The sequence below is a fragment of the Cherax quadricarinatus genome, chromosome 14 (genome assembly GCF_038502225.1).
Source record: "Cherax quadricarinatus isolate ZL_2023a chromosome 14, ASM3850222v1, whole genome shotgun sequence".
Classification (NCBI taxonomy): Eukaryota; Metazoa; Arthropoda; class Malacostraca; order Decapoda; family Parastacidae; genus Cherax; species Cherax quadricarinatus.
The window spans coordinates 49,082,076-49,095,781 of NC_091305.1; the positions used below are offsets into that span (position 1 = coordinate 49,082,076).

Sequence of the window (13,706 nt, forward strand, 5' to 3'; positions counted from 1 at the left end):
ACACCGAAGGTTTGAGAATACAGTGGACCCCCGGTTAACGATATTTTTTCGTTCCAGAAGTATGTTCAGATGCCAGTACTGACCGAATTTGTTCCCATAAGGAATATTGAGAAGTAGATTAGTCCATTTCAGACCCCCAAACATACATGTACAAACGCACTTACATAAATACACTTACATAATTGGTCGCATTGGGAGGTGATCGTTATGCGGGGGTCCACTGTAATATTTCCCTTGGAAGGAAAAGGAATGAGAGTCCACACAGAGGCAGATAAGATCAAGAAAGACATCAATAGGTATAGGGAGATGTAGAAACCCTTCATGGGCCTTCTCTCTAAGGAAATCAAGGACATCATCAAGAGGGACATTGGTGAAGAGGGACTCAACGTCAAGACTAAGCATCTTACAGGTCGGGAGAGAGCGAACCCGTTCAATGAAGTCTTGAGAGTGACGGAGGTGGGCAGGAGAAAAAGTACCAAGAAAGGGAGTGAGGGTTTTGGCCAACCAAGAAGCAAGAGAATAAGACACAGAACCTCTGGAGGATATGATAGGATGAAGAGGAATATCAGGTTTATGAGTTTTGGGAAGGCGGCGGCGCTGCCGCCGCCACCACCACTACTACCTCTTCCTGCCTATATATACCCGTCCTGCTCCACTTCTTGTTAGTGTGACTTTGTAAATAGTCCACGTTGGACCGAAACGTCGTTGTAAGCTCCTCTCTTCTATGTGCGTGTTATTTGTATATTGTTTTAATGTTCCCTTGCCCCATTTATAACATTTCTGGTACAGTGACACCTCGGGATACAAACTTAATTCGTTCCAGAAGGCTGTTCGAGTGCCGATACCGAATGAATTTGTTCCCATAAGTAATAATGTACAAAAGATTAATCTGTTTCAGACCCCCAAAAATACACTTACAAAAGCACTTACATAAATACACTTACATAACTGTTCGAGTTTTGAGCTGTTCGTATCCCGAGGTACCACTGTATATTTTCATAAGTTTTTATACAGTAATGTACGTACTGTATACAGCCTCTCCTCACTTAGCGACGTACTCGTTTACCGATGGCTCGGACTTATGACGGGCTCTCTGACCAGTACGCATACCTAAATAATGTATATTAGAGCTGATTTCCTCTTCTTTTTATTACAATATACAATACACTACAGTATAAACATTTAAAAATGTACTAAAAATTTTCTAAATGGTGTAAAGGTGACAATAAAACAATATCAAAGATGGCTGACACAAACCCACTACCATTATAGTTGCTTCTCACTTAAACACAAATTCATTTACCGATGTCATGTTAGGAATGGAACTCTGTCGTTAAGTGAGGAGAAGCTGAATTGCAATAAACAGAATAGAGGAAAACAGCTTTGATATACATTATTTGGGTATGCAAACTGGTCAGAGAGCCTGTTATAAGTCCTAGTCGTTGGTAAACAAGTACGTCGCTAAGTGAGGAGAGGCTGTGTTTAGGTCACCTTTGCATTCAATTGAAGAAGCCTGGAGTGTAGGTAAACACTTATACAATAATGATACCTGCTGCACGTGTGTTTTACTTAAAGTACCAATGTTGGAACTTTCCTTCACTGGGAATCTTGAGAAGCTACTTACTTGTGTCTCATTATTAGCATCTGTCCACAAGGTCCAGATGTACCATGATGTCAGGCTGAAGTCCACAAGGTCATACTAGAAAAAAACTAAACATTATAATACTGTACATCAAGGATACTTGCTGCTCTTTTAACTACCAAGTCAAGTTTAAGTAGATAATAGAACAGGTGGGGTTTAAACCCACGGAAAGCAAGTACTAAAACTCAAACCTCACCCATTTCTTTATTTTTTTTTGCAACTGTGTTATAACAATTTTGTGAGTTGTTAAAATAGACTAAAAAAAAAAAAAAAAAAAAAAAAGTTTAAAATCGTCATATTTTATAATCATTTAAAAATTCATAAAGTGATTTGGGAGAAAATATCAAGAGAAGAAAACTAGTTAGCAATGTAACCAAAGAAAAGAGCACAGGAAGGCTCATCCCCAACCATTAACTTTTTAAATATTAGAGGCTTGTATAGGCCTATAAAACTGAATTCTTTCGAGAACAGGCTGGCACAAAATTCCCAAAATTTTATGTTGCATCAAACAATACCTGAAATAAAAAAAAATAAAGCAAGTGACAACATAACCATATGTATTTCACAAAAACAATACACTAAACATTATCACTCAAACCAAATAAAAAGAAAGACTTCAGTATGCACTAAGAAAGACCTGCTGTGCACTGCCTGTGCAACATCAACACAACTCGGCAGAAACAGAAAAAAAAGACATCAGATATTAAACTTAATTTTAATATTTAATTGATTCTGAAGTAGCAGATTTAACTGTTCTACTGACTGTTTTCCAGAACCAAAAAGAACATAGAAAAGGGCAAGAAGACATGTTCATACACTGTAACAGACTAAACTAATTCTTGCAGTCAGAGGAAGAATTAACAACCATTTCCACCGAAAAAAAGTTTTATAAGAACATAGGAAAGCAGCAGCACTGCAGAGCAAATTTGAGGCCTAAAAAAATTGTGCATACTAACGTGGTTAGTATGCACAATTTACATATTGGTACACTGGACAGAGTACACAAACAAATGGTCAATATTTTGCTTTTCCCACCATGCACCAAGGGAGAATTTTTTTATACTGTGCACACATAATGTACTGACACATTTTCTTATACCTAAGCTAAAATTTACCACTCACAGCTTATCTGAGTGAGCTGAACTCAAGATGTAGAACTATGTAAGGGATCCTGGCCTTAATGATGGAGTTCTACGTGACAGCCACTGAAACAGTTAAACAGTACAGTAGACCACCGGATAACATGCAATCTCTTAATGCATTTAGCAAAACTGTGACATATTTTTGGTGAACACACTTTAAAATCAGTTTACACAGTGGAGTACATGCAGAGGAAAATGTGGCAGGAACGGCGGTCTTTACCCTCCGCCTCACAGTGAGCCTCAGTCCATTGAATTATAGGCTAGTGGGTGGCAGTGTGTGACCTAGTGGGTGTTAGATCCAAGACTCATTCACCTCCCACCCAGTCACCCATCATCCAATCACCACCCACCCATTCACCCATCATCCAATCACCACCCACCCAGTCACATCATCCAATCACCACCCACACCAGGCCACTGACAACTTTTCACCCACACCACCCCCACATCTTCATGTCCACAGCCTCACTCTCACACTACCCATGCTTTCACTCACACCACCCCTCCCACCTCACAACTTCAAACCCCCACAGCCTCACTCTGACAACCTCACACCCACACCTCACTCATGCTTTCACGGTCCACACACTTAATCATGTAGCCACCCACCACCCTCATTACCACCCACACCAACAACTGCACACTCACTCACCCAGACACCTATCACCCACACCACTACCCACACTGGGCCATGCCACTAACACTGCCACCCACACAATCACCATCACCCCACCTCATTGCTTCCAGACTCCACCCCCACACCCCTCCACCATCCAGCATCCTTCACCTTCCAACACCAACCTTCTGCTCCCACCCCTCCAACATTTAATCTTCACTTCCCACAACAGCACTTCCCAACCCCTGGTCCAAAACCCCCACACTGAATCCCACTCATCGCAATAACTAACCCCTCCCATGTATACCCCAACCACTGTAACCCCTCCTTTAATACTCCTCCTATACAGTGCAACGAGGACAACTAAACAATAAAATATGTAGCTTTGCCTGCTGGCAAAGCTACATATTTTACTACCACCACCTCTTCCTGCCTATATATAGCCGTCCTGCCCCACTTCTGGTTAGTGTGACTTTGTAAATGGTCCAAATCGGACCGAAACGTCGTTGTAAGCTTCTCTCTTGTATGTGCGGATTATTTGTGTATCGTTCCAGTCACGGTATTGTGCCTTTTTTGTTATTTATAAGAACAAAAGAAAGGAGGAACACTGCAGTAGGCCTATTGGCCCATACTGGGCAGGTCCTTCACAAATCCAACCAACTAAGAGAATATTTGCCCAACCCACTTTAGTTCTACCGAACAATCAGCTCTGATAAATCCACTAACTCATGTGCAAGTCCCACTCAAATCCAACTCATCTCATTCATGTATTTATCCAACCTAAATTTGAAGCTACCTAAGGTTTAAGCTTCAATAACCCTACTAGGCAGACTGTTATACTCATCAACTACCCTATTTCCAAAACAATACTTTCCTATATCCTAAAGCTTTATACATCATTAGTAAGGCCTCACCTAGATTACACAGCTCAGTTCTCATCTCCATATTACAGAATGGATATAAATTCGTTAGAAAACATTCAACGAAGAATGACAAAATTAATTCATAGTAATAGAAATCTTCCATATGAAGAATGATTGAAGTCCCTTAAATTGCATTCACTTGTAAGACGAAAAATGAGGGGAGACATGATCAAAGTGTACAAGCTTAAGATGGGTATTAACAAAGGGGATATAAATAAGGTCTTGAGGATATCTCTTCAAGACAGAACCCGCAATAATGGATTCAAATTAGGTAAGTTTAGATTCAGAAAGGATACAGAAAAGTTTTGGTTTGGAAATAGGGCAGTTGATGAGTGGAACATTCTGCCTGGTAGGGTTATTGAAGCTAGGACCTTGGGTAGTTTCAAATTTAGGTTGGATAAATACACTAGTGAAAGGGGCTGGATGTGAGTGAGACTTGGGTAGCACTGAAAATTGGGTTGGGCAAATATCGTATTAGTGGGATGGATTGTGAAGGACCTTTCTAGTATGGGCCAACAGGCCTGCTGCAGTGTTCCTCCTTTCTTATGTTATGTTCTTAATCTATTTGCCTTATTATGCATGTTTAAGCACTGCTTTCTTGGCTGCAGGATCTTTGACATACGTCACCATACTAGCCTTCAATTACATCTTTTTTTTTTTTTACAATTTTGAGATCTATAAAAAAAATATTTTGGCTATTTTGGGGGGTCTAATGAACCTAAGCCTATTTTCCCCATAAGTTCCTTGGTTTGATTAATATGATTTCTGATTACAGGCCATATTCAGGAACATAATTACTATTGCCCACCTATCCTCCTCACTGAAAGAGTGGTCTAGGTGCAATAATAAAAAGAATTTCTTACTACTACTTTTCTTTGGGTATCAAGAATCACGAGTAAAATTCGAAGGCCTTTTAATTGTCATATTGTTTCTTAGAAACATTTTTTTTTTTTTTCAACAAGTCGGCCGTCTCCCACCGAGGCAGGGTGACCCAAAAAAGAAAGAAAATCCCCAAAAAGAAAATACTTTCATCATCATTCAACACTTTCACCACACTCGCACATTATCACTGTTTTTGCAGAGGTGCTCAGAATACAACAGTCTAGAAGCATACACATATAAAGATACACAACATATCCCTCCAAACTGCCAATATCCCAAACCCCTCCTTTAAAGTGCAGGCATTGTACTTCCCATTTCCAGGACTCAAGTCCGACTATATGAAAATAACCGGTTTCCCTGAATCCCTTCACTAAATATTACCCTGCTCACACTCCAACAGATCGTCAGGTCCCAAGTACCATTCGTCTCCATTCACTCCTATCTAACACGCTCACGCACGCTTGCTGGAAGTCCAAGCCCCTTGCCCACAAAACCTCCTTTACCCCCTCTCTCCAACCCTTTCGAGGACGACCCCTACCCCGCCTTCCTTCCCCTGTAGATTTATATGCTTTCCATGTCATTCTACTTTGATCCATTCTCTCTAAATGACCAAACCACCTCAACAACTCCTCTTCTGCCCTCTGACTAATACTTTTATTAACTCCACACCTTCTCCTAATTTCCACACTCCGAATTTTCTGCATAATATTTACACCACACATTGCCCTTAAACAGGACATCTCCACTGCCTCCAACCGTCTCCTCGCTGCTGCATTTACCACCCAAGCTTCACACCCATATAAGAGTGTTGGTACTACTATACTTTCATACATTCCCTTCTTTGCCTCCATAGAAACATATCAGTAATAAAATACATGTATTAGCTTTTCTCTCGTATTTTACAATTGCGAAATTATTTACAAATTACTATATACAGGACCTCGGTAATTTCACCATTCACAGTTATGAGTTTCAACATAACCTTACGGGGTTCTTCCAATCGCCTGGGTGTTTAACAGAGTAATTCACAATTGGGACACGAGATACACGTATGTCCCCCACTGAGCATCTTCAACATATTTTTCAAAGAAATGAAGCTCTGTTACAACAGAGTTTCCGAGATGTAACCTAACCTAATATATTAAATAATTTTACTTTGTACATTAATTTACTTGTGATGAATGGTTTAGAAAACCGACAAGTTGAAGAATTGAGACACTTATGCAACACATGGGAATCTTTATTGAAGAAACGTTTCGCCACACAGTGGCTTCATCAGTCCAATACAAAGTAGAAATGGGTAAGGAGAGGAGAAGTTTGAGGTAATCAGTCCCTCAACCTGGAATCGATGTGTTCAGTCCATCACTCTTGCAGAACCTTTGGACGACGACCTACTTACACTAGTGGCAGGTCCCACTGTGATCCCACCTCCTCCTGCTTCACCTCATCTCACTGCAGTATATAAGCCACCTCTCTGGCCCTATGCTGCATTTCCTACAAGAGTGATGGACTGAACACATCGATTCCAGGTTGAGGGACTGATTACCTCAAACTTCTCCTCTCCTTACCCATTTCTACTTTGTATTGGACTGATGAAGCCACTGTGTGGCGAAACGTTTCTTCAATAAAGATTCCCATGTGTTGCATAAGTGTCTCAATTCTTCATTAATTTACATGATTCCATTTGGTAAAATTGTACGAGGCCCCAGATAATATTATATAGTCGGACTTGCCTATTTTAGCTACTAATAAGCAAGTTTGCAAAGTGATGTTAAGTGATATCGGCTCAAAGTAATGTGGAAGGTGACCAGGCGTAACACTACGGTGTTATAGGGATGGGGTTCACTTATCTAGGTCTGGGGTAGGAGCACTGGCCAACACAGTGGAGGGAGCTGTTAGGTCTTTAAACTAGGAATAGTTAGTGGTATGGGTTTTGGCGGGAAAACAGTGAAGTCGCAGTGTAGTAATATGAGTACTAGGAGAACTAGTAATAGGCAAAATGAGGTGGATATTGAAAAGCCAGTGGCACTAATTGACAAGGACAGTAATAAGTTTAGTGGAATAACAGAAAGGAGCAGGAAGGGTAAAGAGACAGGAGGGTCTTTAAATATATATTACACAAACAGTCGCAGTCCTAGGAATAAGATGGACAAGTTGAGACTAGCTGCTAGTGCAGGTAACATTGATGTATTTGCCATAACCGAGACGTGGTTTAATTCAAAAAGTCGGGACATGCCTGCAGAATGTCACATTCAGGGTTTTAAATTGTATTAAGTCTGAAGTAACACATACAGTCTGTTTGGATAGAATTTTCAGAGGGGCATGAAAAATTTATTTTAGGTGTGATATACCATCCCCCAAACTTAGATAGGGACCAGGGGAGACTACTATGGGAGGAAATTGTTAGGGCCACAAGGCACGATAATGTAGTAATTCTAGGAGACTTTAACTTTAGTCATATTGATTGGAATTTCTTGACTGGGAATTTAGAATCATACGACTTCTTAGTAGTAGTTTAGGATTTTTTTTGAAGCAGTTTGTGACAGAACCTACAAGGGATAATAACCTGCTTGACTTAGTTCTGGCAAACAATGAATCCCTTGTTAATAATTTAGAAGTTTCAGAGGAACTGGGTGCTAGCGACCACAAATCAATTACATTTAGCATTGAATGGAAGTATGATAGTAGGGATAACTCAGTAACAGTCCCAGATTATCGCTTAGCAGATTACGATGGACTTAGAGAACACTTATCATCTGTTGAGTGCGGTAACGAAGAGAGCTATCAATATGACAGTTTTCTGAACACCATACATGCTGCTCAAAGAACGTTTATCCCGTATAAAGAAATTAGATCAAATAGAAATGACCCAAAATGGATGAACAATAGGCTGAAATATCTACTAGGGCATAAGAAAGGAATTTATAGGCGTATCAAAAGAGGTGAGGGTCATCTTATGAATCAGTATATTGACATTAAGAGGGACATTAAAAAGGGGATAAGAAAAGCTAAAAGGGACAATGAAATTAAAGTTGCTAGGGATTCTAAAACTAACCCAAAAAGTTTTTTCCAGGTATATAGAACAAAAGTCAGAGATAAGATAAGTCCCCTTAAAAATAACTATGGGCATCTTACTGACAAAGAGAATGAAATGTGCTCAATTTTAAATAATTATTTTCTCTCGGTTTTTACACAGGAAGACACTAATAATATTCCAGTAATTAATTTTTATAGTGGGCCAGAAGAAGATAAATTATGTAACATCACAGTCACTAGTGAAATGGTTGTGAAGCAGATAGACAGACTGAAGCAAAATAAGTCACCGGGTCCTGATGAGGTTTTTTCAAGGGTTCTTAAGGAATGCAAAATGGAACTCTGTGAACCATTAACTAATATTTTTAATTTATCTCTTCAAACAGGTGTAGTGTCTGTTATGTGGAAGATGGCTAATGTAATTCCTATTTTTAAAAAAGGGGACAAGTCGTTACCATCAAATTACCGCCCAATAAGCTTGACCTCAATTGTAGGCAAATTACTAGAGTCAATTATAGCTGAGATTATAAGAAGCCATCTCGATAAGCATAGCTTGATTAATGATACTCAGCATGGATTCACAAGAGGCCGGTCTTGTCTAACTAATTTATTAACTTTCTTCAGTAAAGCTTTTGAGGCTGTTGACCACGATAAAGAATTTGATATTATTTACTTAGGTTTTAGTAAGGCATTTGATAGAGTTCCTCACCAAAGACTGTTAAAGAAATTAGCAGCTCATGGCATTGGGGTAAGGGTGCTCTCGTGGATCGAATCATGGCTCACAGACAGGAAGGAGAGAGTGTCCATAAATGGGGTTAAATCCGAGTGGGGATCAGTAACAAGTGGTGTTCCACAGGGATCAGTCTTGGGCCCGTTGTTGTTTATAATATATATCCATGATCTTGATGAAGGAATTACTAGTGATATGAGCAAATTCGCCGATGGCACAAAGATAGGTAGGATAATTGATTCAAACGTAGATGTTAGGGAACTTCAGGAGGATTTAGACAAACTCTACTCTTGGTCAGAAAAGTGGCAGATGCAGTTCAATGTAGATAAATGCAAGGTTCTGAAGCTCGGGAGTGTCCATAACCCTAGCACTTATAAGTTAAATAATGTAGAACTTAGCCATACAGATTGCGAAAAGGACTTGGGGGTTATGGTAAGCAGCAACCTTAAACCAAGACAGCAATGCCTAAGCATACGTAATAAGGCAAACAGATTACTGGGATTTATATCAAGAAGTGTAAGCAACAGAAGTCCAGAGGTCATACTGCAGCTTTATACATCATTAGTAAGGCCTCACCTAGATTATGCAGCTCAATTCTGGTCTCCATATTACAGAATGGACATAAATTCGTTAGAAAACATTCAGCGTAGGATGACTAAATTAATACATAGCATTAAAAATCTTCCTTATGAAGAAAGATTGAAGACTCTTAAGTTACATTCACTTGTTAGACGAAGAATGAGGGGAGGCCTGATCGAAGTGTATAAGTGGAAGACAGGTATTAATAAAGAGGATATTAACAAGGTCTTGAGGATATCTCTCCAAGAGAGAACCCGCAGTAATGGATTTAAATTAGATAAGTTTAGATTTAGAAAGGACATAGGAAAGTATTGGTTTGGAAATAGGGTAGTTGATGAGTGGAACAGTCTACCTAGATGGGTTATTGAGGCTAGGACTTTGGGTAGTTTCAAATTTAGGTTGGATAAGTACATGAGTGGGAGGGGTTGGATTTGAGTGGGACTTTTACACCAGAGCTTATTTCTTGGGTGGCATTGAAAATTGGGTTGGGCAAATGTTTTGTTAGTGGGATGAATTGTAAAGGACCTGCCTAGTATGGGCCAACAGGCCTCCTGCAGTGTTCTTCCTTTCTTATGTTCTTATGTTATATGATTGTCTAATGTAGCTAGTATCTCTCTCACAGGGCCAATGAAAAGGTTAAGAAATACTATACAAACTCCAGAACTGTTATAAAGTGATTAGGTAATGCAAAATGTACTTACAAAACCTGCATAAAGTTGTTGACTTCCTCACCTGTGGTGGGTAGAGTGTCTTCATATGACTAAGTGCTATTTGACCAAGGTTCACAGTTGGCTGATATATTATAAGCAAATGTTTCTCAGTAAAGTTGAGAAAGACGCCTAGGATGGTGTCCTCTCCTTGTCCACAGCTACGTATCTGGTGCCGCTGGGCTAAGAAGTAACAATCATCTGGATTACAAGTCAACACTTAAGAAATAAAAAAATCTTCCAATAACTATATATCACTTCCAAACTTTAATGAGGTGAGAGGCATTTGCCTTACCACCTATGTACATCTAGACTGGACTGTAATACTATCAATGCTTTCTATCACACTTTATCAATGGCACACTATCATCAAACCAGATTCTATCATTCTAGACAACATACCTCCTGGATTTAACTTTCGTCCAGCCTCAGCTGTATTCTCCAGTGTGTCATGTGCCAGAATGCACTGAAGACGCGTGCAAGACCATGCCCGAACTTTACCATCACGGCATGCTCCCACTGCCAGGACGTCTCCTGCCAATTCCTTTACTACGAGACTTGTTACTGTTTCACAGCCTTCCAGGCCTCTGTGGGATTAAAATGTGTCATTTGTAGTTATACTGCATATAATAACCAATCATTCATCAATCAACCATCCTTCCTTAACAACAAAATGTGCAGGGTTGATTAGATAAAATGCAAGTGTTAAACAGATACAATAAAATGGACCTCACAAAAGCAGAATATCTGAGAAAACAGACTAAATAAATCTGCCCAGATACAGGCTCAACATGTCCGCTTAATAGGGTATCCACTAAAAACTGTAATGCAGTGGCCCAAATCTGCAGTACTGCATGGCTGTCTGGTCTGGTTGAACCATCAATAACGTGGACCAAATGTGCTTAATTACAAGTTTATTCAGACCAAGCTTTATCCTGGACCTTCCCATTTACATCCTCCAGTGTAGGAAAGGCTGCTGGCCCAACTCATGTCAATTTGTTATTGTCTTTGAAAGTGCTCACATACTTTCATCATCTAGTCTTAAGAGGTAAAAACCAATGTTTGAAAAACTATTAGAATCTATTTATTCACAATTATACTGCTATTTATGTATGTAACAACGAAGGAAGGATGGAGGATGCAAGTTATTGGCAGTGATGGGTGGTGAACTGTAGTGGGCAGTGGGTGGCGAGCATTGGGGCAATGTAAATGAAAATGTATTTCCTTGAGAAGCTTACAATGAGTGGTTTACATTTTTTTTTTTTTTTCAACAAGTCAGCCGTCTCTCACCGAGGCAGGTGACCCAAAAAATAAAGAAAATCCCCAAAAAGAAAATACTTTCATCATCAATCAACACTTTCACCACACTCACATATTATCACTGTTTTTGCAGAGGTGCTCAGAATACAACAGTTTAGAAGCATATACATATAAAGATACACAACATATCCCTCAAAACTGCCAATATCCCAAACCGCTCCTTTAAAGTGCAGGCATTGTACTTCCCATTTCCAGGACTCAAGTCCGACTATATGAAAATAACCAGTTTCCCTGAATCCCTTCAATAAATATTACCCTGCTCACACTCCAACAGATCGTCAGGTCCCAAGTATCATTCGTCTCCATTCACTCCTATCTAACACGCTCACGCACGCTTGCTGGAAGTCCAAGCCCCTCGCCCACAAAACCTCCTTTACCCCCCTCTCTCCAACCCTTCCGAGGATGACCCCTACCCCGCCTTCCTTCCCCTATAGATTTATATGCTTTCTATGTCATTCTACTTTGATCCATTCTCTCTAAATGACCAAACCACCTCAACAACCCATCTTCTGCCCTCTGACTAATACTTTTATTAACTCCACACCTTTTCCTAAATTCCACACTCCGAATTTTCTGCATAATATTTACACCACACATTGCCATTAGACAGAACATCTCCACTGCCTCCAACCGTCTCCTCGCTGCTGCATTTACCACCCAAGCTTCACATCCATATAAGAGTGTTGGTACTACTATACTTTCATACATTCCCTTCTTTGCCTCCATAGATAACGTTTTTTGACTCCACATATACCACAACGCACCACTCACCTTTTTTCCCCTCATCAATTCTATGATTAACCTCATCCTTCATAAATCCATCCGCCGACACGTCAACTCCCAAGTACATACAGTGGACCCCCGCATACCGTTGGCATCACATAACGTTAAATCCGCATACCAATACATTTTATCGCTAAGATTTTGCCTCGCATACCGCTAAAAAACCCGCTCAACGCTATTCGTCCGAGACGCGTCTAATGTGCGGCCTGAGCCAGCCTCACATGTTCCGCCGGTGGCATTGTTTACCAGCCAGCCTCAGCGGTAACATCCAAGCATAAAATCGGAGCATTTCGTATTATTACAGTGTTTTTGGTGATTTTATCTGCAAATTAAGTGACCATGGGCCCCAAGAAAGCTTCTAGTGCCAACCCTACAGGAATAAGGGTGAGAATTACTATAGAGATGAAGAAAGAGATCATTGCTAAGTATGAAAGTGGAGTGCGTGTCTCCGAGCTGGCCAGGTTGTATAGTAAACCCCAATCAACCATCGCTACTATTGTGTCCAACAAAACGGCAATCAAGGAAGCTGTTCTTGCCAAAGGTTCAACTGTGTTTTCGAAACAGAGATCGCAAGTGATGGAAGATGTTGAGAGACTCTTATTGGTATGGATAAATGAAAAACAGATAGCAGGAGATAGCATCTCTCAAGTGATCATAAGTGAAAAGGCTAGGAAGTTGCATGAGGATTTAATTAAAAAAATGCCTGCAACTAGTGATGATGTGAGTGAATTTAAGGCCAGCAAAGGTTGGTTTGAGAGATTTAAGAAGCATAGTGGCATACATAGTGTGATGAGGCATGGTGAGGCTGCCAGTTCGGACCACAAAGCGGCTGAAAAATATGTGCAGGAATTCAAGGAGTACATAGACAGTGAAGGACTGAAACCTGAACAAGTGTTTAATTGTGATGAAACAGGCCTGTTTTGGAAGAAAATGCCAAGCAGGACCTACATTACTCAGGAGGAAAAGGCACTCCCAGGACATAAGCCTATGAAAGACAGGCTTACTTTCTTGATGTGTTCCAATGCTAGTGGTGATTGCAAAGTGAAGCCTTTATTAGTGTATCTCTCAGAAACTCCCAGAGCATTCAGGCAAAAGAATATCCTCAAGGCTAATTTGTGTGTGCTGTGGAGGGCAAAAAGTAAGGCATGGGTCACTAGGGACTTTTTCTATGACTGGTTACACCAAGCATTTGCCCCCAATGTGAAAGATTACCTAACTGAAAAGAAATTAGACCTTAAGTGCCTCCTGGTGTTAGACAATGCCCCTGGTCATCCTACAGACGTGGCAGAGTGACTTTATGGGGACATGAGCTTCATTAAGGTGAAGTTTTTGCCTCCTAATACCACTCC

General features: G+C 40.2%; 1 protein-coding gene across 3 annotated transcripts in view; it reads right to left on the reverse strand.

The window, feature by feature from the left end:
* The window catches only part of Nup160 (nuclear pore complex protein Nup160), a 418,270-nt gene that overhangs the window by 216,617 nt on the left and 187,947 nt on the right, over window positions 1-13,706 (reverse strand). For all 3 annotated transcript variants that reach the window (XM_070084997.1, XM_070084995.1, XM_070084996.1), the window contains exons 7-9: window positions 10,657-10,841; window positions 10,280-10,437; window positions 1,625-1,699 (exon numbers count right to left, since the gene is read on the reverse strand). In XM_070084997.1, the coding sequence (XP_069941098.1) occupies window positions 1,625-1,699; window positions 10,280-10,437; window positions 10,657-10,841 (418 nt within the window). The remainder of the gene's footprint in view (window positions 1-1,624; window positions 1,700-10,279; window positions 10,438-10,656; window positions 10,842-13,706) is intronic.